This window comes from Pseudopodoces humilis, chromosome 8 (genome assembly GCF_049639895.1).
Source record: "Pseudopodoces humilis isolate 2021_Gansu_Grassland_sample_001 chromosome 8, ASM4963989v1, whole genome shotgun sequence".
Taxonomy (NCBI): Eukaryota; Metazoa; Chordata; class Aves; order Passeriformes; family Paridae; genus Pseudopodoces; species Pseudopodoces humilis.
The window spans coordinates 26,628,573-26,655,103 of record NC_142207.1 but is presented as its reverse complement, the minus strand read 5'-3'; the positions used below and the strand labels follow the sequence as shown (position 1 = coordinate 26,655,103).

The window sequence follows — 26,531 nt, the reverse complement described above, 5'->3', positions numbered from 1 at the left end:
ACTTACCCCACATCAATGACATATTGGAGCTTCGGTCCCTCCCATTTTACCTCTAAGCACGAATACAAGCCCTGGCTCCAGAACAAGCAGGCATCATGATGGCTGTAATACTTGACTTTAAATAACCTCTTTCAAGACTATTTAACTCGCTTTGTTGATTTTCCTCCAGGATGAGGTAGGCCAACAAAATACCATCTGTGTACCTCAGGGGGCAAGACCGCTGCAAATATGAGCTGAGGAGAATGAGTAACTTAGTTGCTACAAGCATTGCACCCTTTGATGAGGAGACTGTGCTACCACAGACCAAACCAACAAGAAAAAGAATTTCTGACAATTTTCCTCTTTGGTAAGTCCACATTCTGTCAGTTTGTACTCACTTGAGTTGATGAAAGAGCAGAAAAGAGAAATTATATGTATTATGAAGAGAACTTGGTTTTGGAGTAATTAATATTATGCCAACACCACTCCTATCTTAAAAGGTAAAAAGGATTAGCAACAAACCAATACCTCCATAAATAACACTGCTGACAGACATCATGCAAAAAAAGCATATTCTAACTTAATATCATTTGTAAGGCTTCCAGAATGTCGAGGCATCACAGAACCGGAAAAACCATAATAAAAGTTTCTTTCTCAATTTACCTGTTAGTAAATAATGCAGATACATGCAACAAAATAGATTTTTCTTTATTCTTATAATTGAGTGCTCACAGTATTTCCTTTTTTTTTTGTACAAAAGTAGATGCAACTGTAACATAAAAAGCTCAAGAGCTACACAGAACATAGTATGATTATATCTCCAATAGCAGCTTCTTTTCTAATCCTCTTCCAAATCCCTCACATACAAAGATAAATTCTTGCAATCCTGACATTAGGATTATTCTTGAAGTAAAACATAAGCTGTAATCTTTCTGAAGCTGCCTGCTGCTCAGAATTAGGGCTGAGTGTCTGAGCATAACCATACTGCAGGGACCCACTGGGGCTCGTCCTGTGCACGATGTACTGCAGACAGCAGCTGTGCAGATGCTTCTTGTAAATTGTCATTCACAATCACGTGATCAAAGAACTGACCAAACTGAGCTTCCATTTTCTTAGCCGATTCTTCCATCTCCTGTAAATCTTCTTCCTGTGGGACAGAGTAAGTCCATAAAACTTCAGTGTTGTGTAGAGAAACATACCTGCACAGCATCTGCAAAACACCTTGGGCCACAGAAGCAAGAGATTAATAGATCATGTCAGTCTGCTTTATTTCATTTACAGTTTGATATAATAAAGCACATCTGCCACATTCAGTGAAGGTCTCAAAAACAGAGCTGCTGGCCATATGCTTCCCAAGGAAATACCTTGTGTCTTAGTATGCTCCATTTGTCCTAAAAATTACTCTAATGATAAGTGCTGGCCAAGAATGTTAGGGACTGAAAAGTAAATCTACTAATGCTTGTGTTCTTATTCCAAATTTTAGTTTATTTCCCTAGTGTCCACGTTACTTTCTCTCACAGCAATCATGAATAATTTCCACATAGTTATAGACTGAGGTCTCCAAAATGTTAGGATGCTAAATTTGATGATGATTTGCATGGAAACAATTGTGGCAAAGTGCTGTATATATTCTAAATATAAGATATGCATTTCCTGCGAGCAGGATCAGTGTTTTATCTACAGAACTTAGTGTAGGATTGATACTGTCATTAGCCATACATGAAATAATAATACATTCCTATAACTGTGAAAAAATAATAATACTAGTGAACAAACCCCATTCAAAGTATTTCAATGCAAACAGTAAATATATGCATTGACTCTAATATTGACACAAGGCAGCTAATTAAAACAAAAATATGTGAAATAGCTTCTCCTTTGAAGCAAAATACCTCAGCCCCCTAGGTTCCAAATTACAATTCTTATGCTCCAAAGCCAGTGTAGAAGGGGGAAAGAAATCCCAACAAAATCCACAGAAAAATTAAGAATAATTAGATTTGATCCTAAAGACACAGTAATATTTTTAAAGAGTTAACAGTATAGCATAGTAGAATGCATTATTTTCTAATAACAGAATCTCAGATTAATAAATTCAATCTCTTTTACTCCCAAATCTCACCTTGAACTTCATGTTCACATAATAATCCGTTATGATCCTTGCATTTTTACGAGTCTGCCTCATGCAACCTATGCTGGGTGGCTTGATGAATATAATGTAGGGCTTTAACTCATGGGTCCGGGCTATTTGTATGCCCTGCAAATGAAGAGTAAAATGTAGTATTTCAAGTGTATTCATCCCAGTTTTACTCCCATAAAAAGTTGTTTACAATTCACTGTTATCCTTGGACTCAGGAGACACTTTTTTCAGGAACACTTACTTGAAAAAGATCTCACTAATAAACCCTGGAGCAGTCTTGTTATGCAACGGCAGCATACAATCACTTAATTCTGCTTGGTAGCCTTATTAGGAGATGCTTTCAATAACAGTGACTGATGGAACAGTGTAATTAACATATATCTACAATTAACCACATTAAAGATGCATTTGAAACCTTTTTTTAACTGTAAGGGAGCTCCTTTTGGAACAAGTACCTCTATTGTCCCATGCTGGAAAAAAGTATCCTGCTTTCAGAACTCCTTTACTGTGTAACATTTCCTAATGCTAATAAGTATTTTTAAATTACTGCAGAGCAGTGAAGGGAATGAAACAAAACAAAAAAAGAAAAACTAAAGAAAACCACCAGATTTAAAATAAAGTATACTACACAGCAAAAGTTCTGCTACCTCACTGGTACCTCACTTTCCAAAACTCGTCCTTTAAACTCACACCCTAAAAACAAGAAAGAGTGGTACATCTGTCCAAGTGGCAAGATTACACACCCAACATCCCTCTTTTACCCCTTTGCTTAAAAACGTAACAGAAGAAACCTAAAGGACAGTTTTAGATGTGAAGACTAAGGTGTGGCCTCATATGCCTCTTACAGCAGTTTCAGTTTTTGAATAGTACCCCACAAATCTTGTAATTTTTATTTTAAGCAGCAGAAGCCACTGCCAGCCTAAGGCTTAGACACACTGGCTCTGCATAATTAGAGGGAAATATCCAGGAATTACTGAGTTACAGTGTCACTCTACATTCAGTTAGAGAAGATGTTGAAACAGCATAGCCCAAACAGCTCCTAAGTACTAAATAAGTAATTCAGAGAAGGTTAGTAAGGTTTAGCTAGACACAGCTCTAAGTATCTTACATATTTACAGCCTCAGGCTCTTATTGGCCTTATCTTCATCAGCAAATTCAATGCAAAAATAGAAGGAAAAGTGAATAGCATCTAAGTTAAGAAGAAGCAGGTTACCAAGAGCTGTAACTTCTGGAGACAAATACAGGCACAAAGGCACACTAAAATTTTCAGCTTTTGCTTGATTACTTTAACTGCTGCTGCTTTTACCAAAGGGTGTTTTGAGATTGCTAATAGAAGGACAGAACTCTCAACTAATAGGGCTTGGAGGAGGAAGAAATCCCATGCCACAGGTCTCCAATCCTTACTTTAAGTAAGTATGAAAACTCATTTCCATACCATCCTAACTGATAATGCAGCTGCTGGTTTGGTAAAAAATGCACTGTATCAAGATACTTGTTACTGTAGTACCCCCCCACCCAAGACACATGAAAAGAATAATCTATTATTAATAAGCACCATGAGGTAAAGTGAAAAACAAGACAAAGTAACTAACAGTGTTCCAATGGCTCAAGAATGTAGAGAAAATTATTTTTCCTTCCAGAAGATTCCCTGCCCCTTTACGACTCACCTGTGGTTCTAAGTCTATTACACAGATCTTCCCTGCATCAAGGACTGTTCGCACTGCATCAACACTGGTACCATACAGGTACCCTTTGTACTCCCCATACTCCAGCATTCTGCAACAGTGGTGAGGAAGAAGGAAAATGAAAGAGCATTTGAGTTTCAAAAGGGTTCTATTTAAAGGTGAAATCTTCAAATATAATCCAGCGATCAGGACTGAATGATCATAAAACCTAGTGAATATTGTTCATCTTTGCTCTTCTCTGCTACACTGAGCACAAAAAAACAGTTCAATGTCTTCAAAACATGCATTTTTACTCAGCATGGCTTTATGAATTTTGTGTTTAGATGTGATTTTACTTGTCAATGCTTGTCAATTACATACTACAAACAACTTCTTAAATCTGAAGATCTCAAAGCTCTTGGCACAGCTCAATGAGTGTCACTTCTGCAGTGCTGAGCTGGTCTGTCTTAGAGAGATTATTGATGCACAGAAAGGAGCAGACACTTTTGAATATTTAGCCCTTACAGTTCAACTACTCATGTATCATCACTGCAGAGATCCTGCAATAGGATTGTAGGTCACAAACAGGTGTGATTCACTGCTAAATTTTCAAAAGCAGTCTGGTTTCCAGGAGAGTTAAACTCAACTTACAAGCATATCCAATGAGCTCAGGACTAGAGAGCCTACTTCCTTTTAGAAGGATTCTGAGATTAACTGTGGAGGAGCTACTTGCAACTGCACAAACACTGTCTTTGAAGAAACAATCTCAAGTAGTTTGAACCAAATTTACACCACACATACACAGTAATAGTGGAGGACTGAGGAGCCCAGACTTGGGACCTAACTACAGAACTGTATTTTCTTGAATCATGTTGCATTTTAGGTAATAAAAATGTAATTCATCTCTCCTACTCACCTGTGGCTATACACCATGTTTTCAAAAGTTTCCTTTGATATATAGTGATATTCACGACCGTTCATTTCATAACTTTTCTGAACACGAGTGGTATCTGAAGGAAGATACAACACACACAAAAAAATCAGCTGCAACTAAATTATTGTAACTTTATAAGTGAAATCAAGAACTTCATGAAGAACTATCAATCAGTATTTTCATAAATAATAATATGGGTTATTTCCATTTGTTAATCCAGAGCAAAAGCCCCATATACTGTAATGGTTTGCCAGTGACAAGTCATTGAAAATTATCAAAGCCCAACTGTATTTCTTGGAATGGAAGAGTAGTTTAATCCAAATAGTTGTGATTCAAAGCAATCAGGAACTGCCTTGGAACTGGTTGCACAACTCTTTTTACTCCTCAGAGGCAAAATTTTTTGAAGTTTATTCAGAAAAATCCCACAAGCATCCTACCCTTGCACCTTCTCCTTATCTGGGATCTTAAGCACTAAGTCCTGAATTTTCAGCTAGCTTCAGAGACATAATTTCCAGTTTAGTTATCTAAATTACAAGAACTAAATAAGCACAGGTAGAAATAATTTCAGTTGTTACGTCAGAAGTTAAGCTGTGTAAGTCTCATCTGAGACTAGAAGGCTAATAAGGAAAGCTGCAAAGCCTATTAAGCACCAACTTCTGTTGTCTTCTTTCTCATATCTGAGCACTTAAACCCTAAGAACTTAAAATATCTCCAAGTAAGGTGGTTCTTTTTTTTTTAAATCTAGGAAAAGCAAACACCAAAATTAAACCAAATCATGCAGATAACTTTTCACCTCCATAAAGCTTTTAATGGTTTCAGAAGCTGGAACTTGAACAAACCTTTGCCTGATTTGCCAAAATGTAATAGATAATATTTTGAACTAACCCTTATGCAAGCAAACAGTACTGGCTGTTCAGTAGAGCTGAAGAAACAGCCATAGAGCAAAGAGTGTAGGAATACACAAAGGCAAGAGGAAGGTACTTGGCATTTCCTACTCATGTTTGAATTGAAGTAGTGGAGTAAAGAGGAAAAGCATTACATACGAGGTGTGGCACTTTGAAACTCTCGTGGGTTACTTGTGATTAGCCTTCGCCGCAGTTCATTCACACCAACTCCTGCAGGACCTGGAAAGGTGGAAGAGCAGCAAATATTACTGACAGGGTACAAATCACTCTCCAGCAATACAGCCATATCCAGGAGGCAACTCAGCAGTACTATTTTCAAATAAAAATCTTATCAAATACTTCCAGACTTAGAAAAGGCAGTGGATTTTACCTTTACTCAATTTGCTTTACCAGGACCATAGAACAGTGCAGAACAGCAGCTTCCCTTCAGTCACTACAATTAAAGTCTCCTTGAGAGCCTGCAGACCACTTAATACAGTATGCCCTATAAAAAGCATTATTAAAGGCATCTTTCCATACTGTCCATGAGATTGTTCTAGTCTAGAGTTAAATATCCTTCTTCTTGCCATATCTATGCATTTAACACTGGTTGTAAAAATGCCTTGATATAAAGATGTTTTCTATTAAGTTGCCAATGTTTTCTCATCATTTTCAGTCCCAGCTGAATATAAAATTGAACCACTTCCCTAATGAAATCCATTATCAACCAGCATTCATAACTGTACGACTTCTAAGGACTTTATTATTGTTGTTTTAAACAACAATAATTAAACACTCACTATATCAAGCAAAGAAGATGATACCTGCATTAAACTTTAACTCCAATAATGGGGTCCAGTTACAATGATTCTTGAAATATTGCTTTGAGAGCTGCCTACACAGTCAGCAACCACTGCAATCAGCAGCAGGAAACCCCAGTGGATCAGACTATGCATGACTTGTTTCCTCTCCTCTGGCAGAAGAGGGTGAAATTTGCCTGCAAAGGTCATTAACCTCTTACCCACGAGGATAATTAGTCTGTGCCGGTCTGTTGGGTGCCGCTGGTACCTGACCACCTCTTCGTAGGGAGCTGCTAGGCTGCTGTAACAGCTGCTGGGGCAGCGTGAGTAGCAGGACTGCTGGTTGAGCCGGGCCTTCCTGCGACACAGCCGCATACTCCTGCGGAATCCAGCTGGAGGGGGCAAAGGCACAGTACTGGAAAATACACCCAACATGCAGGCAACTAGTTCTTTAGCCCAGAGGGCCTCTTTCTAAACCACACAACATACTACCTTTTCTGAGCTTTTTGCAAAGTGAAGGTTAGTGAATTTCATTGCTGCACTTGGTATGACAGCTTGGTAAAATCTCCGAGCTTTAAATGACAGCTACAGAGTAAGTAAAATACCATTGAAAGTCACCTGAGAATTAGTCCAGAATTAAAGACTTCCAAAAGATCCCCAAAACAAGCTGAAGGAGAAGTTTCTGACTACCTGAGGCATCCCTAAGGAACAACATCCCTAAGGTCAACTTTTTTTGATAGTGTAGATGGTTTGCTCTCATAAGGCAAGTCTAGAACATTTGCTCCAGCCTCCAGAATAAGTATTTTAAAGGTCATTATGGTTTAATAACCATAGAGGTAGGTTTATTTCTCCACTTGACCATCCAACTCTGAAAACTTCACAAATAGGTATACTTTTCTAATTAAAGCCCTCATGATTATTCTCAGTGGATGACAGGCATTACTTTTGAGCAAAATTAATCACGAAGTCAAATTTAAATACCAGTGGCCAAGTCTCTCTAGAAACTTAATAGGAAGAAAGATTTAAATGGAGAGATTGAGCATTATTAGGAGGAAAGAAACTTGCTGACATCTGGAAAACAGTAAGCTGTATTCCATTTAGTATGTCTTTAGGTGATATAAAGAACAAAGCTTTTTATTGAACTTCAGACAAGCACTTAATCTAGATCAAGCCCCAAAAATTTTACTTATCTTTAGTCATTGCATACCAATAAAGACTCGTTGACCAAATTCACCAAATTCTTCCTCTTCTAGAATACAAAGAACAAATACTCATGAAATAAAAAAGAACAGAGAAAGCTTAAAAGCTAGATGGCTAACAAATATTGCTGATCCCAAGGAAAAAAGCAGCTTCAGTAAATATGTGGAAGTATGAGCTCTAATATAATTTTAAAAGTACAATACTCCATAATATGAAATTTCAAAATATTTTTACATGACAAACGACCAATTTAAAAGGGTCATTGCAAGAAAAAAATAAACATAGAACATCTTGGTATTTCCTAAATTAATTTTAAAACTTAACATTCTATTTGTTTCATTCCTAAGATATCTAATTGCCAGAAAATGTTTTGAAATTGAAATTAGTGAAAAAACCCCTCCACATAATTTAAGCTTTTCAGGTGAAATCTGTCTTACAAGAACTCTTTAGTTAAAAAAATAACAAGTCAGTGGCTCAAAATCAGAAACAAAAAATTTGTAATTTAGTTTCTGCCTTATAGCATATTTGGAAAATGCAACTTGTATCTGCTCAGATTTTTCAGGCAAAATAAGATCTGATTTTATTATTTCTTTTTCTTCACTGGATCGGTGATATCTGTGCTCCAACATGTGAGCCTACCATGTTTCCTCCAATTCTTTTTGTCCTCATTCTCATGCTGTTCCTCATAAAGGCTTCAGTATTCAGGTGTGACTTCTAAAACTCTGCATGCATTTTTTTTTTAATTAAGTATCTTGTATAAGGCTCAAATATAACTATTTTCCAATGAATCAATGTTCGGAAAGTTTAGAAAATATTTGAGAAAGGTGATTTGAAAACAAATAGCAAAGGAAAAAAGTGGTGCCAGTGTTCAGTTTTCTTTTCAAAAAGGATTCCTTATTTTCCCCTAATCATGCATGTAATTATCCAAGCTGTGCATTCCCTTTTTTAGGTCTTGTTAAAGCAAGAATGAGATACAGAAGACATAGGCATGTCTTTGAAAGCAGTATTTGTTCCAAGGAAAAACATTATTTTTATTTTCAAAGCTTTGAAATGCTTTTAGCACTAGACTCTTCGATCTACAGTTATAAGCATGCAAGTATTGAAACAAAATTAGATGCACATTAATAGCTCTTTCACATCTGTACACACTTCATTACTTGTACCTTTACAATATAGTTTTATTCCTACATTTCTATATGTACTAACAAGTAGATTATGACTATGGAAAAAACTTCTTGGAACAAAACTACTCATTTGGGGCAATGTTCAGAGTAATGTTCAGCTGACACATGCCCATATAATTTCTATCTTCAAGTCTCTTGAGTCATCATTCAAACATATTTAAATATTTCTGCTTTATCTACCCTTTCTTCTGTGGTATGGAGAGCAGCGTAGAATCCTACAGGGAACAAACAATTCAGCTACTGCATATTGCAAGAAGAGTTTTTGCTAAAGCATAAACACAGATAAATTCTATTAGATTACTGCTTACAGGAGACAGGTAGAGAGAAAAAAATTAGTGTTACCTTCTTTAAGCTCCTCTGCACATTCAGATAGAGACAGACATAAAACAATTAGTTTTGAGAAGACAGTCTATACTATGACCAAAAAAAAAAAAATCCAACCATCATTGACCAACGCAGTTAGAGAATGTAGAAAACAGGTACTACAGAAATGAAATCTAAAATAGTCTTCTTCGAGCATGAATTCTCAGTTTCCAAAGAATGCAAGACTCAACTGTAGCATCCATGTCAGACTGTAGTACAAAACACATCTACAACTACTGGTTAAAGTGGAATGTAGGATAGCAAATATTTGCATTCTTTATTCCTTGTATGCTGTGTGGATACAGCAGAGAGCTGACTCAGCACTGAGCAGTGAGCAGGATTTGCAACAGTAATCCCCAAGTGCAGTTATCAGGAACATCCTAGCCTGAAAACAAAAGACTGCCCTCCAGACCTGCTGGTTGTGCCTTAAAAGGCTCGGGCATTGCTTGAGAGGTAGAAGAGATCAAATCACTTATGATACAAGAAGGCGCAGGAAGAAGAACTGGCAGAAGAACTGGCAAGTAAAAACCTTGTGGAGAAGAGCAAATGTAAGGTAAAATGACACTCTCCTCCAAAAGATTACAAAATACCTCAAATGAGGAGTTTAGCAGTAGTTTTATTTTAGGGGAGAAATTATTTATTTTAGAAGACTTAAGTTTTGCAGAACTCTCAACATGCTGTAAATAAGCAGCTACTTCCTAAATGAAAAAAAACAACAAAACCAAACAAAAAAAAAAAAAACCAACCCATACCAGCTTGGTTAAAAAAAAATAAAAAATAAGTACTTATTTGATTGTATTTTTACACATAAATAATAAATTTATAAGCATTTTTCTTTCCTGTATGCCAGCCACGCCCACAATCAGGAGTCCAGAAGCAGCTTTCCTCTTTACCACATCAACTCCTACAGGCAGTGGGGATTCAGGCCTCCATATTACCAAAGGTAATCCAATTATTTGCTGACATCAGTGCAGCCCCTGCTGTCACAGCTTGCACGGGTACAACTGACGAGGGTTGGATAAACAGATCTGCTATTGATGCACGAGAAGAAACATTCACACTCGTGGGATAAGAGGACAGAAACCTTACTACTAAGGTAATCGGAGAACAAGAGGAAGACTTAAAGCAACAAGATTTTACATAATGGCTTTTAAAGCCATAATGACTTCTGAAGCTAAAGTGGCATTTTGGTTTTTGCCACCTGCTTGTTTCTAAGACACTTGGTTGTCTCTGGACACCCTTCTCGCAGCAGAACAATAGCAAGGTATTTAGAGCTAGGTCAGAGGAACTTACCTGACTCAAATGTTTCTTCATCTTGTTTAGTAATCCAGATAGCAAAGATATTAAAATAAATTCAAAATTTAATTCTTCTCCTTCTAATGAATATCAGATTGAGAAATCACTTTTCCAGCTTCTGTCAGTCTATACTTTCCTAACCTCCCTCTACCCAGAGGTGGCAAAATACAGCTCGCCATACTTAAATTAACTCCATCTCTTTTCATGCAGTCCTACAGGGTCACATCCCTCCATGAGAGCTTCTGAATTACCTTGGAGAAAAATGAACTGCACTGCTTTAGGGAGCAATGCAAGCCACCAATCTTTACACTCAGTGTTCACAAGTAAAAACCTCTTCTTGCACCTTGTTCTCCCAAGATCAGTTTCTTGGCAAGGGATTGTGCGTGTTCTCCAAGACCACAACAATCTGTGGCATTAAATATGCGATAAGTAAAAAACTATGGTAACTTCACGGCCACAGTCCAACACCTGAATCAAAGAAGTTGGATCTCATTCAAGCAGATATTTTTGTGCTGGTCAAAATGCTTGACTATAAGCACTGTACACCCAAACTGCAAACAGCTCATTTTAATACACTAACACTAGATGAGGTTTCCAGGGTATGAAAAAAAGACTTTTCTACCATTAAGTGCAGTCAAGAATGAGTCATTTTATCTAGGAAATGAGACTTTTCACTAGCTACTGCCTTGAAGCAAATAAAATAATCTCAAGTGAATTCAGTTACCTGTTTCCACACACTTTTCATCAATCTGCATGTCGTCCTCTACAGATCAACACAAGGGAAAAAAATTCATCTGAATCAGAAAAACACTGGGGAGGAAAAACACCCTTACAGATCTTACAAGGCTGAACTCAGACATCAGAAACAATATACGTGAAGCTCAAATTATCTTTAGGCATCTTTAAGGATTATAACTCTTAAGTGATGCTCCTTCTGTGCAGTGAGCAAAAACTCTTAAGTGAGTGCTCTGAAGGGCTTGTGGCAGAGAGACAAATGCATCTAACTTGAATTCTCCTCTTGAAATAATGGAAGGTTTAACACAGCTGTCAATCTGTTTATCCAGTAGATATCTATTTATTAAGTATTACCATGAGGAAATATAATTTTCTGTCCTATAGCTTTTAAATATCTTTCCAACATGCTACACTCAAGGAAAGTGTTCTGCTTTTTATTTTTATTGTTACTTTTACAAAGAAGAAAAGGAAGAGATCAATTCAGCTGTCACCCAATCCCCAGACCACATCAATTTAGGTCCCTGAAATATGAACACATGAGCTTGGGCAATCTCACAGTCTCACAATACAGCACTGTTTGTGTTTTGTTCTTGCATGCCCTTCCAGATGGGCCCAACAGGAGCTATTTTCCAGTTAAAGGGCAATTGTCAGAGTATCTGTCAATCACATTCTTCCCATACATATCCTTTAAAGAAATACTCTCTTGGAGTTACTCCAGGAGAGAAAGAGGGAGGAGAAAAGAGAATGAGGAAATTTTGTCTTTCTTTCCTCAAAGAACCCATACAAATGGTCACTTCCCTGATAGAAAATGTACAGATAAGGCTTCCACTTTAAGGTAATGCATGCATCCACTACTTCAGGTGAAAAAGGCTGGATTTCAATTGTTAAGCACACAAAATGTCAAGAACTTGGGCTTCTTCTGCATGTATGTATCAAAATGCCTCATTTCTGACAACTTTTTTAAAAGCCTGTAAAGCCATGTGCTATATTGGTTCCAGGTACAGACATGCAATGCTGTCTAGATGTGATTTCCTACCTTCTTCCACAGTGCTTACTGCTCACAGCATATCCATTGAAGCAGTTAAAATGCAATAAAATTATGGTGAAAGAGAGACTCAGCTCTAGCAAACAAAGCAATCAGTGCAAGACAAATCCTAGGGAACGAAACACATTCCCTCTGGGATTTATCATGAGAGAAAAATTTTATGCTTGAATAAAGAACAATAGAAGAAAATGGGGACAGAGGAAACAGGAAGAACATTGTTTATCTGGGAGTAATTATATATTTACAGAAAATTATAGTTGGCAGAGGATTATATTTCTGGATTGTTACCATGAATAAATTAAAGGGCAGCATAGCTTATCTTAGACCTCAAGAAAAGAAATACTATTATTCTCTCAATAGCTTTGACGGCAAAGAAATATTCTAAGCATTGTATGGCGCTTCTCAGTGCAGAGCTGGTATCTGTGTCCCTGGAAAGCCAGGCCAGTGCAATTGTCACCTCAAGATGTACAGCCAGTTCTCCTAGAGAGAACTGGCTGGCCTAGTGAGCTCCTAGACCTTAAGAGACTTCAGAAGAAGCTGAATTCAAAGCTTCTCTTATAGTCACATCCCAAGTACACTGGCGACTACCATCTCCATCATCAGTACTCCAGGTACAATTATCATTAAGTATTTATTTTTCTGAGGGTAGTTAACACACTTGAAGGTTACAATATGGCTCCAGAAACAATGTCTTTGAATTAAGCTCAACTGTATAAGCTTCTATTTCAGTATCCCTGAAACGGAGACAAGATCTTTCTTTCCTGCTGTATTGCTCAAGTAACTTTTCCACTCACACATTGATGATTTGAGACAGAGGTGGGGCTGGAAAGGCTGAGACCACCAGAATTCTCGCTGCTTCCTACATAGAAATAAATTCATCACAGTTAAAGAAACAGTCCATAAGCACATTATGTTCCAGTCAGAGTCACTGCTTACATGTAAGATTGATCAGTACTGAACTGAGAGAAGACAGCAAGAACTGGAACATTACCAATGTTTTAGCCCACTGCAAAGTCCTGAAATAAAACCAATGTGCTATCAGAACTATTCAAATACAAAATCAGCAGCCCAGAAGTATTAGGAGTTTATAAAAAGTACAGAAGGATAAGCCATACTGTGGTACAGACTCCTGGAAGTAGAAGGGTGTGCTTCTGGTAGGGGTAGCAGTACTACTGCCTCCATTACTACACAGAGCCTCTCGCTTGCAGCCCGAGTCACAGCCCAGTTTGATTTCACCTTGCATTGTACAGACTCCAGGTAGGTTTGTATTTATTACAAAGTGAAGTTTATCATCTGCTATTGCACAGCCTTATATTATCCTGGGGGTACCACAGGACATGTGGTTAAAGGATCAGATTGAAAAGTTTGTTACAGCAGTGTAAGAACTCTAATTCTGAATGCATGTAGTGTAAAAATAATGGTCTATTTATGCAGAAAATAATAAGCAAGAGATTCTTGTTCTTCCTTGAGTGTTTGGGATTTTTTTCTCCATTCTTTTAATCTGGTCTACTCAGTTTTGACCGAAGCTGATGTTACTCATGCATCACAGGACATCTTTAAAAAAAATACCATGCTTTTAGTATCCCACTCTTCCCCTTGCTTTTTTTTTTTCATCATAGATAGATGAAAGTCCTTTATCATAGATGATAGTCCTTTAATAGTCAGGGCCCTCAATTTCCACACATCTCTTTCAGCTGCTACACTCCACCAGATGTCTTAGCAACCAGCATGGAGACTGGACAAGTGCTGCAAATTTCCTAAATGGCAATTTGAGATTGTACCGATGCTTTCAAAAGCTTATGCTCACACAGGTGCTCTTAAGGGAAAAAAATCAAGAAGTCAGACATCAGAAAGAGGAAAGAGGAAAGATGTTTGTCAGCTGTCACTCTGAATCATACAGCTACAAAACTTTTGTATTTTTCATTTAAAATGAAAATTTTAAAGTGTGAATTTTTGAAACAGAAATCAGGAAAATTATGATTTCTTTACCTTTTAAGAAGATGATTTGAGGGTATGAGTCCAGCACAGGCACTGAGATCTGAAACTTTCCTGGCCTGCCACCAGAAAGCATCATTCTGGTCCACAATCTGGAGTATTTCACCCCTCTTAAAAGGCAAACCTGCATCAGCACATGGTATGGCAGGATCTTGCAAGGGCCAGTAATCTGCCATTGCTCGCACATAAAGCTGGTAAAGCAAATACACAGGAGTAAGCAGAAGCCAAGTTTAGAACAGATACAACACGAGCTTTACAGTCACAGGGCCAGATATTGCTGCACTTCAGTCTAATGATGAAGTCAAGTTTTAAAAACCAGGTCAAGCCTTGACCCCTCTTTGTTCATTAAATGAGAAAAAACCCCATTTGTCTCATACAGTATGAGAAGAACGGACCTCCAACCTGCAGATCACTCTGAAAGTGCCTTCATTACACAGTTACATTTCTACCTACAGTCTTTACTGCTTCAGCAACAACATATTGATGTCAGCTGAGAGACAGCCATCATGGCAAGGTAACACTTGAGGGATTGCAATAAACTTCCAGGCAACACCATGCCTTTGTATCACACAATTAGACACTACTGCTACCAGTCTGGAAAAAGAAAAAGAATGTTTCTTACTGTTGTTTGGTTGCTGACAGGCCGATCAGAAACTGGAATTAATTTGAACATAATTGTCCCCTGAGACAGGGCCTAAATTATTAGAAAATAATTAAAAAATGGTTGGTATTCAACACAAGTAATCAAACATAAGAAAGACAAGCTCAACACAGCATGGCTTTAAGGATACTGCAGGGTTTGTGTTACAGATAGAATTCAGGTAGATGGAGTCAATGTGATAATACTGTATTTTTTCCAATAGGAAACTCAAGAATGAAACATCAAAGTTTTGCTAAATATTTTTTTACTTTAATGCAACCTATGTTTCATTGTAAGTATATGTAATTTCAGCAGTGAGTAATACCAAACTTTTCTACTGAAATCTTATTTAAATTAGCAGCAGGGTCTGGTTAGATGGGTGATATAAAGGGGCAGGAGCATAATTTAGTAATTAAGCATTCCAATAGAGTTTGTTCTTTCTTATACCTATAAATGGTACAACCAGGGCAATAGCACATAGACAGGGTATGATTACACACAGAAATACCTCACTGGCTGGCACTTAACACTTTGCCATCAAGAACCCTGAAAAATTGTGGGCAAAACAACAAGACAGGGACATCTCAACAGATTTCTTAATGAGAATTTTGATAACAGTAATTGCACTTTTCTTGCAAGGTGAGGTATGTAGCTTACAAACTCATTCACTCTACTTTAGTGCATTTTATAACATGGACTCTTATTAGAATAGCAGCTTTCTACTATTTTTATATTTCTTGTGGAATATTAACTGAGTGGCACTTCTAGAAAAAATGAATCAGTGAAGTATGAATAAATTAGTACTTTTCCCAGAAGCTGGAGATAGAATGTTCACAATTAAGTTAATTTCTGTCCAGAACAGAAGTTAGATTTAATTATGGTTTCATATATTCTGATTTCACGATCAGTAGTGAACTTCATTCACAGTAAGGAAACAATCTGAATTTTCTGCTAAAAATTTCAGGCTTTCTCATGTATAAGAGTGTGTTAAAGAGCAAGCATACAAATAATCTTAAGGAACAAAGTAGAAAACATATTTAAAAAATATTAAATACCAGAATATTAATGACTTGCTCAGGATCAAGTCCCTCAACAGGAACTCCATTTACTTCCACCAGTTTGTCTCCAGCATACAGCAACCCTACAATGAAAACATATGAAAAAAGCAGCAGTTTTATCAGAGCATGATTTATCTTGGATAGGCAAGGCAGGGTCACAGAGAAATACCACAGGTTGATAAATCAGTATTAGCATTTTCCTGTACCATCTATGGAGGAAGGCATTTTGGATTCAGGCTGCATTGCCCCTGGATGGGACTGCAGACAGCTGTGGGTCACAAGGAACTTGCTTGCTCCAGCTTTCTTAATCCTTCCCACCCCCCCTCATACAATGTCTTTAGAATCTACTGATGATTTGCCTTAAAATTAGCATAAACATTTTAATATTGCTCCATTTCCCCAAGTAACTTATGAACCTAGCCTATATTAATAGACCCTAAAACCTCCAGGTGCAGTGGGAGGTCCTGCGACTCCTCTCTGTCCTTTAGAGTAAGTAAAGTCTTCACAATATTCTTTTCTTTTCCATGTTCCTTTCACTCAATTAAAATATTAGTCAAACTAGGAACTTAATCAGCTATTTTCTGCAAGTAGGATTTTCTTCTTCATACAAAGGCCAGAAAATACTAAAAGGAACTATTTTATAATGATTAAGGCGAATTCTACTTCTGATGTTTTACACTTAGTTACATTATATTTCCTAAGGGACATGGAGCACCTTCAATTCTAGGATGACAAAGTAGTAACATTTCCAAGGAAACTCTTTGCAAGATCGCTTAGCTACTAGTGCTAAGCAAAAAGTTCAGTAGAGCAGTGCCAAGAAGTATTATTATCTATTCCTTAAAACCAATTATCTTCTAGAATCACCAACTATTGATGTTTACCATTTCTCCATTAGGGAATGTGCTGCATTTCATACTGCACTGCAGTTTGGGATACCCAGGTATTGGTGCCAAGAATACATAATGAAAACTGGATTTCTACCTCAACTCAGTCTAAAACAGCAAATTCGTCTGAAAATTTATGAAGCCAGAATCAAAGTCACCATAACGCTTACTGCTTACAGTGCTGTCCCATGTGCACATCATCTTGATCTATAACAGAAGCTTAATTGTAGAAGCTAAGGTGTTATCTTACTTCAAATATCTTATTTCAAGTTCAGTTTTATGTATCACTTTGTTTCAAATTCCACATACCGCTTCTGTCTGCCAGCCCACCATGGATCACACGGGCAACCGTTATGTCACCTGTTATCTCATGGCGTTTAATGGTGGCACCCTGGCAGGTAAGAACAAAGAAAAAACACATTGATCACCAAAGGACCCCAGTAAGTTTCCTTCCATAGCACAAGTCTGATCTTCACACTGACACAAGGGCATTTTTGAGGACAGTGTTGAGGCATGGAGGGATACAACCTTTATACCACAACATGGAAATAGCAATAACCACACAGTCATGGACTAAGCCGAGTTGGAAGGAACCACAAGGAACCACTGAATTCAACTCCTCGCCCTGCACAGCACCATCGCCAGGAGTCACATCCTGTTCCTGAGAGCATTGCCCAAACACTTCCTGAGCTCTGTCAGGCTTGGTGCTGGGACCGTTTCCCTGGGGAGCCTGTTCCAGTGCCCAGCCACCCTCTGGGTGAAGAACCTTTCATTAATATCCAACCTAAAGCTCCCCTGACCCAACTTCAGGCCATTCCCTATGGTCCTGTCACTGGTCACCAGAAAGAAGAGATCAGTGCCTGCCCCTCCTCTTCCCCTCACAGGGAAATTGTGATTGCAGTGAGGTGTCCCCTCAGTGTCCTCTCCTCCAGGCTGAACAGACCAAGTGACCTCAGCTGCTCCTCCTCCTCAGCTTCTCCTCAAAGCCCTTTATCATTTTCACAGCCCTCCTTTGGACCCTCTCTAACAGTTTAATGTCTTTTCTATATCATGGCACCCAAAACTGCCCCCAATGCTTGAGGTGAGGCCGCCACAGAGCAGAGCAGTGTGGGACAATCCCCTCCCTTGCCCAGCTGGCCATGCTGTTCCTGATGCCCCCAGGACAGGGATGTCCCTCCAGCTGCCAGGGCACTGCTGACTCATATCCAACTACCATTGACTTGGACCCCCAGCTCTCTTTCCACAGCACTGCTTTCCAGCAACTCATTCCCCAGCTCATCTATACATCCAAGGGTGCCCCATCCCAGGTGCAGAATCTGGCACATTCCCTTGTGGAACTTCACATGGTTGGTGACTGCCCAGCACTCTCCTTTGTCGAGGTCTCTCTGCAGGACCTCCCTGCCCGCAAGGCAGTCAACAGCTACTCCCAGTTTTGTATCATCTATGAACTTGCTCTGTACCCTTTCCTGTGTTGAGGTCATTTATGAAGATGTTGAAGAGCACAGGGCCAAGGATGAAGCCCTGCAGAACCCCACTAGTGACACATCCCCTGTCTGATGTAACACCAGTCACTATAACCCTTCTTGCCCAACCCACGAGCCAGTTGCTCACCCATCCCATAATATGTTTATCCGTATTATTTATAATGAGTGCTGGACATTTTGTCCAGAAGGACAGTCTGAGAGACAGTATTGAAAGCTTTACTGAATTCCAAATGGATTACATCATTTGGCTTCCCCTGATCAGCTAGCTGGGTTACCTTGTCATAAAAGGAAATCAGGTTTGATAAACAGGACTTTCCCCTCACGAAGCTGTGATGGCATGATCAATGACTGCGGTGTACCACAGCTGTTTTTCACTACCTCCCAGAATAATCTTCTCTGTAACTTTACCAGGCACTGAAAAGAGACTGACAGGCCTGTAGTTTCCAGGGCCATAATGTGTTAATACTAAGTCCTTCAATGTCTTCAACTTCCACTGCACTAAAATAACCTCATTGACTGACTGTTAGAAATCTTTTATCTCCAGTATTACAGCTATCTTTTCCTAAAACAGATTAGCTAAGCCATACAATGTTTGCTGCTTATAAGTACAAATGATTTCTGAAGAACTTTTGAAGTCTCTCCTCCCCTTCCTTTCTGTCATGGCCATGGGAATAACTCTCAATCCACTTTGGTTTTATCTCATATAATGAAAATACATCTGCCACATGTTCAAACTTTGAGCAGACAAGGCGCTGAACAACCTACTCTAGTTACATCCACACCATGCAGGCCTAAATTGTCTCTTCAACAATCCTTGTGATTCTGTAAAATCTGGACAAGATTGCACACAATCCCCAAGACATTCCTGGGAAGAAACCAATACGCATCCAATGTATTATCAATTCTTTCTAAGTTAAAATAATTTGACAGACACAAGGAAGGTCCCTCACCAGAGGCTGGTTGTTTTTCACTAAGCAGACAATCCTCATAGCTTCTTCATTTTCAGGTATGTTGTCTGGCAGTGGTGGAAGGGTTGGTTCAAAATCTTTCTGGGCCACAGTATCATGAGCAGATAGCAAGGCCTATTACAAATGAAAACAAGCAAACCAACCAACCCATAATCGAAGATCATCCAATAGCAGAGCTTTAAACAGTGACTCATCAGAAAACAGAAATCACTGAAAGTGTTTCTTTGTGAACACAGATCCCTTGAAAATATTGACATTTTCTTCAGGAAAATCAAACCATGAAAGTTTTAAGAACAGTTCCTCTGTTTCTTGTGGAAAGCTTACAAAAGATGAAATATTTCTATTTCGAGTTCTTGGGTTAAGAATGTAGGTTTTGTAATTTCAAGGAAAATTTGATTTATCTGTCTGCATCTAACTGCCCATAATTTAAAACTTTATAAGAAACAGCTTTCAAACACAGCCTTAAGTAAAATGCAGCCCAGTGCAGGCACCAGAGACACAGTCCACATTTGATCTCATGGTCAGATTAGTTCATCATTAGTTAACTATATCTCTTCTGGCTCCTTTACCAATTCCTGTGAAGAGCTGCCCATCCATTCCCACTGCAGTGAGTTCCATGAGCAAACTTTTTATTTCTTTATGAGGACTTGCCTTAAAGTGTGGAGAACGCAGTAGCCGTCTTAGCTCTTTGATCTCTCCTGACTGAGGGGCTTCACGGAGTAACTCTACCACCTGATAAATGTAAGAAAGAAAGCACAGAGATGGATTCTAGAGGACAATTCATTTAGAAAGCTCTACACTGAATGTAAAGGAATATGGTATGCAGACAGTTAAAGCCCCCCTGTTAAAATTATATGAGTCAGAGGATGCCCATATGGTTTTCTCTAGAGCTGGACAATATGACCACAGCTGCACAACACTCAGCCAGGCTGAATTTAGTTCAGGCACAGTGCCATGTGCTCTAAATTAGTTTTTGCTCCCATCTCTCAACCAATTTCATCACTAGTCTCAGTTTCTCTACTTCGTCATTAACTCTCCCACTAATTAAATGATTACAAATGCAGCTATTATAATTAGAAAAACCTAAAAAGCTTTTCAATATCCTCACATCAATCTGCTTGATTGTAGCCATAACACTGAACCACAGAGTTACATGGGAAGAAAAATACATGGTCAGTGATTAAACAAGTAACATTTGTGTTTATTAAACCGGCCAGGATTTGCATAGTCCAGTAACCACAGCTGTGCCCATTTCTCATGTTGCACCTCTCACCACAGTAAGGGCTGTTGAGTAGTTTTACAAATGTGCAAGGAGTGTTTCAAGTTTCTATACTGCACTTAGACCTGAGACACAGAATAAATACCAGAACACTTAACTGCAGCAGTGTCCATCATTTGGTATGAGTAAAGTAAAGCAGTAAACTGTGCATACAGTCTCACCTCACGACTCAATGCACGTGCCTGCAGCGTGACAGGAGCTGGTCTTTTTCCAAGATAGTGTTGGAGGCATTCATAAATCTGTTGCATGCCATGACAGAACAAAACAAGGCAATGATGACATTGACCAGTGCACATTATCATACAGATACATACATGACAGGCAATGGACAACACTGTTTCTGGACTTCTCAGTCCAACTAGAGCCCTAGAGACTGCAATCTAAATTCTTAATATCTAATGCATCTGGCATTGAGTCTTGAACTCAATGCCATTCCTATTATCAGGGAGCTAGCCAGTTATACTGTAGTTTTGAATTTTCCTAGAAGAAAAGCTGTCTACACAGGTCAATAGCCTGATAGTCAATTCTCTGATTCGTAGCTTGTTTCCTTCCTCAAGTTGAAGGCATAATTGCTGCATTTAAAATGCCCTTTCGGACATTCTTATCCACTAAAAGCGCTTCTTTAAAAATCAAAGATTTCAAAAATTCTTCTGAAAGAAAAGCAGAATTTTTACAGAATTTGTCTCAGAGATAAAAACATCAGTCAAAACTCTGTTCTCTAATAATGTAAGATTTTTTTTTTTTTATTTTCCTGATATGGCAAAATCAAGTAGCTATTCCTAGAGATTGTTCTGTAGGTGACCTTTGCTTTCCCAGATGTGTGGTACCTTACCTTTAGCAGTGCTTGCAGCCAGCGAGATCTGAGCAGGTCATAGAGCATGCCAACGCCATTGACATCTCTCTTGCAGAGCAAACTGAGCTCTTGCAGCGCTAGAGTCAGAACATGAGATACACCTGAGCCCAAGAAACAGAAAAGCGCAAGACACTTCAGTACAAAGAGAAGACTGACCAAAGCCAAACAGTGACCCAGACCTCTGAAATGCACCTTTCCTCAATTTATACTTCTAAGAAATGCACAGACATTTCCTGTCAGCCTTACTTTTTTCCTGCAATCAGCTCTGTTGCATAAGAGCTATTTTACCATGTTATTAGCCAGCAGGGTTAGGTCAATACTAGCAATTTGTAACTGACCTGTAAGAAAACCATGCAGACAATCTCACATGTAACAGTCTGAGTTCAAGCTCATAACTCCTACTGAGAAAAGGTGAAATAAAAAACTCCTTGGCTTTGTAAGCCAGAAACACATGCCAGGTATTCTCCTCTGATGCTCTCAAGTTAACTGCATACCACCACTGAACATCAGGAATCATTACAATTATTAAGTAGTAATACTTCAGACACATTCATATCTCTCCTGAGTCAATGAAAGAAGAGAGACAGAGATCAAGGAATACAACTTTTTTCAAGAGAAAGAAAACAGAAGGAGAGATGCAAAAGTTACCATTATCTTTACTGCTGACTGTTGGCACCTCCATCTTCTTTATTCAAGGAGACTCCACCCACTTTGAATACTGCATTCACACCGCGTTGGTTTCACAAAGATAGATGCTGCACTAGGGAAAAGAGCACCCTCATATCAGAATACTGCCAGGCATTTTACACTGATAAGAAAGCAGAATTTAAAACAAATGAAGGGGTGGGAAATAATTAGTATTTAAACCACGGGTGTTAAAAATAAATTAACATATGAGTCCCACCTGTAAATTCAGCTACCCAGTAGTGCCCAAGATGCAGACAGACAAACCTCAACTGCACCCAGCCACAATACAGTACAGGATTGCTTCAGAGAATACCATGAACTCCACAGGGAGCTTACCACACTCTGAATTTATACCCTAAAGCATTAAGAATCTATGTATGAAAGCTCTTAAGTAATTCAAACTCTTCATTACATCGTAGCTGATTTAACTTCAAATCACACTTGAAGTGTAAAGATACTGTCATGATTAGCAATATTGCAGATTACTCTTAAAGAATTAATATTTCAATTGGCCACTCAAGAGATAACTTAGACTACAAGTGAAAAAACTAACATCAAACATCTGAGCACCTCAGCCAATAGTCAACTCCAGCGTGGCACAGTGAATGCGCTACCAAATTCTGTTAAATACACAGTAGTTTATCCCCCAGATTAATAAAATAAAAAGGCAGCCATTTTCCTCTAGATTGCTCTGTAGACAGAAAACAGCAAAGGTACAAGCAGGAAAAGTATTATCTTGATCTGCTTACAAAAGCAGAAGGCATTACTGTCACTTTTACTGCACTTAATATTTATTTTTAGAACAGGCTTCCTCTCTCTCTTGTTAAATCATAAAACTGCTTTCAAAAGGCAGTGGAAATTAAGGGAGAAAAAAATCATAAATAATCAGATTATGACTCAAACATTTTATCACTAAATCTGGGCAATTCATTTCAAGTTACTTCTACAGCATACTGAATGGTACATCTTATTGAAATTCTAATCTGAAGACTACTTTTAAAATTATGATTTCTTCTTTCAAAGATTCACAGAAATATAGATTGATCCTCTCCTGGTGCAACTGGGGTTTGAGCTGCAATTATTTAATATTTTTCAATGGTATCAGTTCTTTTCCTTTAAGAATTTGCCTTCCCCATTTTTAAGCTTAGTTGATCTGCCTAAAGAAGGATTTAACAAAGCAGGACATATAGATCTAGTCATGAAAACCTGTTTCTTAATCAAGACAAAGCACTCGGAAACAAAGGACAACATTCCTGGAGATGCTAAAATATTTCAGTTTCTGCTAAAACACAAACAGTAAAATTGCCCCTTTAAAATACTCAAGGGATTAATTTTTCCCCATAGAGAATTGCAGCATCTGGTATCAGTACAGCTTCCATAGAGAAAAGATGTGGGAGAAACTTGAATGTGTTTAGAAATTCTGGACACAGTTTATCTTGAAGGTTAACCTCAGATTTCCCAAAAAACTGGGAAAGCTACTGGAGGGTGATTGCTTGCCTTGTTGGGTGAAACCCTCAGCTACAGCTATCAGAGTTCTAGGAATAAACATGCAGTAACCTTTCTGTCCATTGCTGTCATCTTAAACCACAGAGTTTATGCTCACACTAACAGAAGCAGCATTTAAACATCAAAATCTGTCAAGTTCTGAACACCACAGCTCTCCTCAGTCATTTAAATTAGTAGCCATTTCATATTTACACACAACTAAAGGAAAGCAGCTTCCAACTGTGAAGCCTGTTTCAGAAGCTGTCAGCAGCAACCGATGCTGAAAAAGTCACTACCAGAAGAGAGGAAAAGTGGCCTCTTTAGAAAGAGACCAGCTGGGTTGCTTGCTTAAGTGCAAAGGTCAGAGTTCAAATAAACGCAGAACCACTACTGTGCCTTTATTTTCTAAGACTTATATCCACATAGATATAAGGCCAGAGCTCAGGGTCTCCTGAGAGACCTCCTTTAGATCCAGAGATCTAAATAAATTAGATGGAAATTCTTGCTAAAAGGCTTACCTGACTAATCTCCGAGGCAGTATAAGGGCCTTCCTATTCACGTGTATTGCAAGGAATTACAGATGCTCACTAATAGACAACATTTCTCTTTGCCTGTTGTTAGAGACAGAACTGGATATCCACACTGAGAGTGTCAGAATTTGAGTCAAAATGAGTCAGTCAGCTCAAGTCTGCTAATATCAGTTATCCCAAATCTGGGCTACTTCTTCAGCAGCAGAGTATATTCAGAGCAACAGTTAGAGACAGAACTGGATATCCACACTGAGAGTGTCAGAATTTGAGTCAAAATGAGTCAGTCAGCTCAAGTCTGCTAATATCAGTTATCCCAAATCTGGGCTACTTCTTCAGCAGCAGAGTATAAAAATTCCTTGACCCTAACTGTCAGACAGACCAGGCCTTACTGATACAAGGCTAGAGCTGCAAGGGAACCTAAACCCTATTTAATAAAGTTCCAGAATTGTCTTTTAAGTGAACAATTTTGAATCTTGTCAAGCCTCTAAAGGGGACAACATCAGAGAACCTGACATCCAGAACATCACCCCTTCTGCTCTTTTACACGGCTTTGGTTAATATGACTTGAGCACTTTTTACAAGGAAAACTACTCCTATCTTTGAATTTGCCAAAATTAATGATTTGGCATATTGAAGACTGCAAATTAGCTTGAGGGCAGAAAACATTCTGAGGAAGCTTTTGTTGCAAATGAGCCACTCTAAATCACCAAAATGAGTAGGCAATAAATTGTAGGGAGAGATATTCAGCAACTCAAACCACATGCCCTGATCAGGACTTTGTGTTCTGCATTAAATAAGCTTAATCAGGCCAGTGTCATCACTGAAGTCTGACAGCTTCTTCTCTAGTCAGTGTAAAGAACCGTCTTGCTTTTTGAAACCTTTAAGTGTTTTAGCTACAACAGCAACCCTAAATATTAGTGAAATAACACATTTTAAGCCTTGAAACCATTTATCCTTATCTCATCCCAAGCACCACTTAATGCAAGTCAGAGGGAGTAGTTAAAAAAAAAAAAAAAAGATGGAAAAAGTGTTATGTTCACACCAGGCATTCTGTGAGATTTTACAGAAATCCTTGATACCAGAAATCACAGAAATCCTGCATACATGAGGTAATTTATGCTGTTACTCTCTGTACTCAGATCTATCCAGTGGTGGTTCATTCTGCCTCCCTCTAAAGCACAACTTAAGAGCTGCAGTGGTGGCAAGTACCTTGTTTACATGGGGTAAGAACTGCCAAAACATTGTTCCCCAAAAGAGCAGCACTCAGAGAACACTCGGATGCAGCACACTGCAGTCATGAGGGGCAGCCAGTTTTACTTCCAGATGTTTACCTGCCAATAGCTCGGGCTTACAGAAAAGAAACAAAATAACCTAAAGCCCCCTAAAAAAAACAACCTAACACTGTACTGATACTAAATCAACTTAGAAGTACATGGCTAGGTTGTGCAAGGAAAGGATTTGTTTTACAGTCCTGTATCAGTCACACATTTTTCAACGTTATCTCTCAACATACCAGAACAGGTAGTTTCCTAACCTACTTCTGAAAACAAGAACAGTTTTGTGAGGATTAGGACTGAGGAAAACATTCCCTTTCAAGCTCCTACTCCCCATTCATACACCCCCCCAATATTCAGCTAACAAGAATTAAACAGGTATCAGAAGTTTAAATAGCTTTACTATAGCCATGAGAGGAAACTAATTTCACACGTACATGGGGGAAATGCATCCTTGCAGTACAATGGTTTCAGTACAGTGCAAATTTTCTTACCTGCAAACCCCACAGAATACGCCATGTTCAGCTCATGCAGAATTTCCAGAAGGAAAGGGTATTTGTTAGATGTTAGTACAGCAAGTAACCTCACTGCCCCAGCTAATCTATGGACATCCTCTCCTTTCTAATCCGCAGAAACCTAACCTTAGAACTACTCATTACCAGGGAGAAGAGAACAAATCCCCTTAACCCTTTTCTTGCATAAAAAAACTACATCATCTCTCACTTAAATAGTTTCTTATACCTATCAACTTTCCCAGTCAATAGGGTGTTCATCACTTGGGGTCTGTCTGCAGCTACCATGCCTGTGATTGCAGTGAGAGTCTGTAACACCAGAGTGTTGATCTTCTGTGGCTGGTTACAGGATTTCTGCAGCAGCACAGGAAATATCTGGATTTCCATTTAAGAAAAAAAAAAAAAAGAGAAAAAAGTAATTACCCTGAAGCAATCCAGCTGGAAAGGTCCTCCAGGTTAACTCATTTCTTTGTTAGTTACAGCAATACAAAAATCAAAGCTGGTCTGTACTGATTTCCTAACGCATCACAGCCTAGATAGGCTGTAAAGTGGAATCTGTGTCAGAAGCACATTTAATCCTGGGATTCTCTTCAGCTAATAACTGAGCTATATAGCAAAAGGACCAAAAATAATCCAGCCCAGACTGTCTGCTTCCCTTAAT

The 26,531-nt window shown here is 38.6% G+C and overlaps 1 protein-coding gene across 5 annotated transcripts; it reads right to left on the bottom strand.

Annotated features, from left to right (window-relative positions):
- Positions 1–712: 712 nt before the first annotated feature.
- MPP4 (MAGUK p55 scaffold protein 4) lies at positions 713–26,404 on the bottom strand. Of its 5 annotated transcripts, none has more exons than XM_088058833.1 (22): positions 26,294–26,404; positions 22,031–22,142; positions 21,362–21,483; positions 20,691–20,768; positions 19,902–19,982; positions 19,233–19,364; positions 17,108–17,189; positions 15,912–15,997; positions 14,839–14,910; positions 14,211–14,407; positions 13,016–13,080; positions 12,213–12,230; positions 11,166–11,204; positions 10,439–10,459; positions 9,125–9,139; positions 7,606–7,647; positions 6,620–6,790; positions 5,758–5,838; positions 4,697–4,790; positions 3,784–3,892; positions 2,099–2,233; positions 713–1,126 (listed from the first exon to the last, which is right to left on the bottom strand). In XM_088058833.1, the coding sequence occupies exons 2-22, from the start codon at positions 22,062–22,064 to the stop codon at positions 935–937; spliced, it is 1,866 nt and encodes a 621-aa protein (XP_087914959.1). In that variant the 5' UTR covers positions 22,065–22,142; positions 26,294–26,404; the 3' UTR covers positions 713–934. The 5 variants fall into 5 exon arrangements, with proteins under 5 accessions (XP_087914959.1, XP_087914958.1, XP_087914960.1 ...); XM_088058832.1 differs by lacking the exon at positions 26,294–26,404 and adding an exon at positions 25,853–25,978; XM_088058834.1 differs by lacking the exon at positions 26,294–26,404 and adding an exon at positions 25,853–25,978 and having other exon boundaries at positions 21,362–21,459.
- Positions 26,405–26,531: the final 127 nt, after the last annotated feature.

What these genes read in the sequence shown, in the direction of transcription:
- MPP4 (XM_088058833.1), bottom strand. Translation starts at nt 22,064, where the DNA reads ATGGAGGTGCCAACAGTCAGCAGTAAAGATAATG. An exon ending in TGGTCAACGAGTCTTTATTG is followed by an intron (nt 6,791 to 7,605) that starts GTATGCAATGAC and finishes TGCCCCCTCCAG; the next exon opens with CTGGATTCCGCAGGAGTATG. An exon ending in ATGTGAACATGAAGTTCAAG is followed by an intron (nt 1,127 to 2,098) that starts GTGAGATTTGGG and finishes TCTGTCCCACAG; the next exon opens with GAAGAAGATTTACAGGAGAT.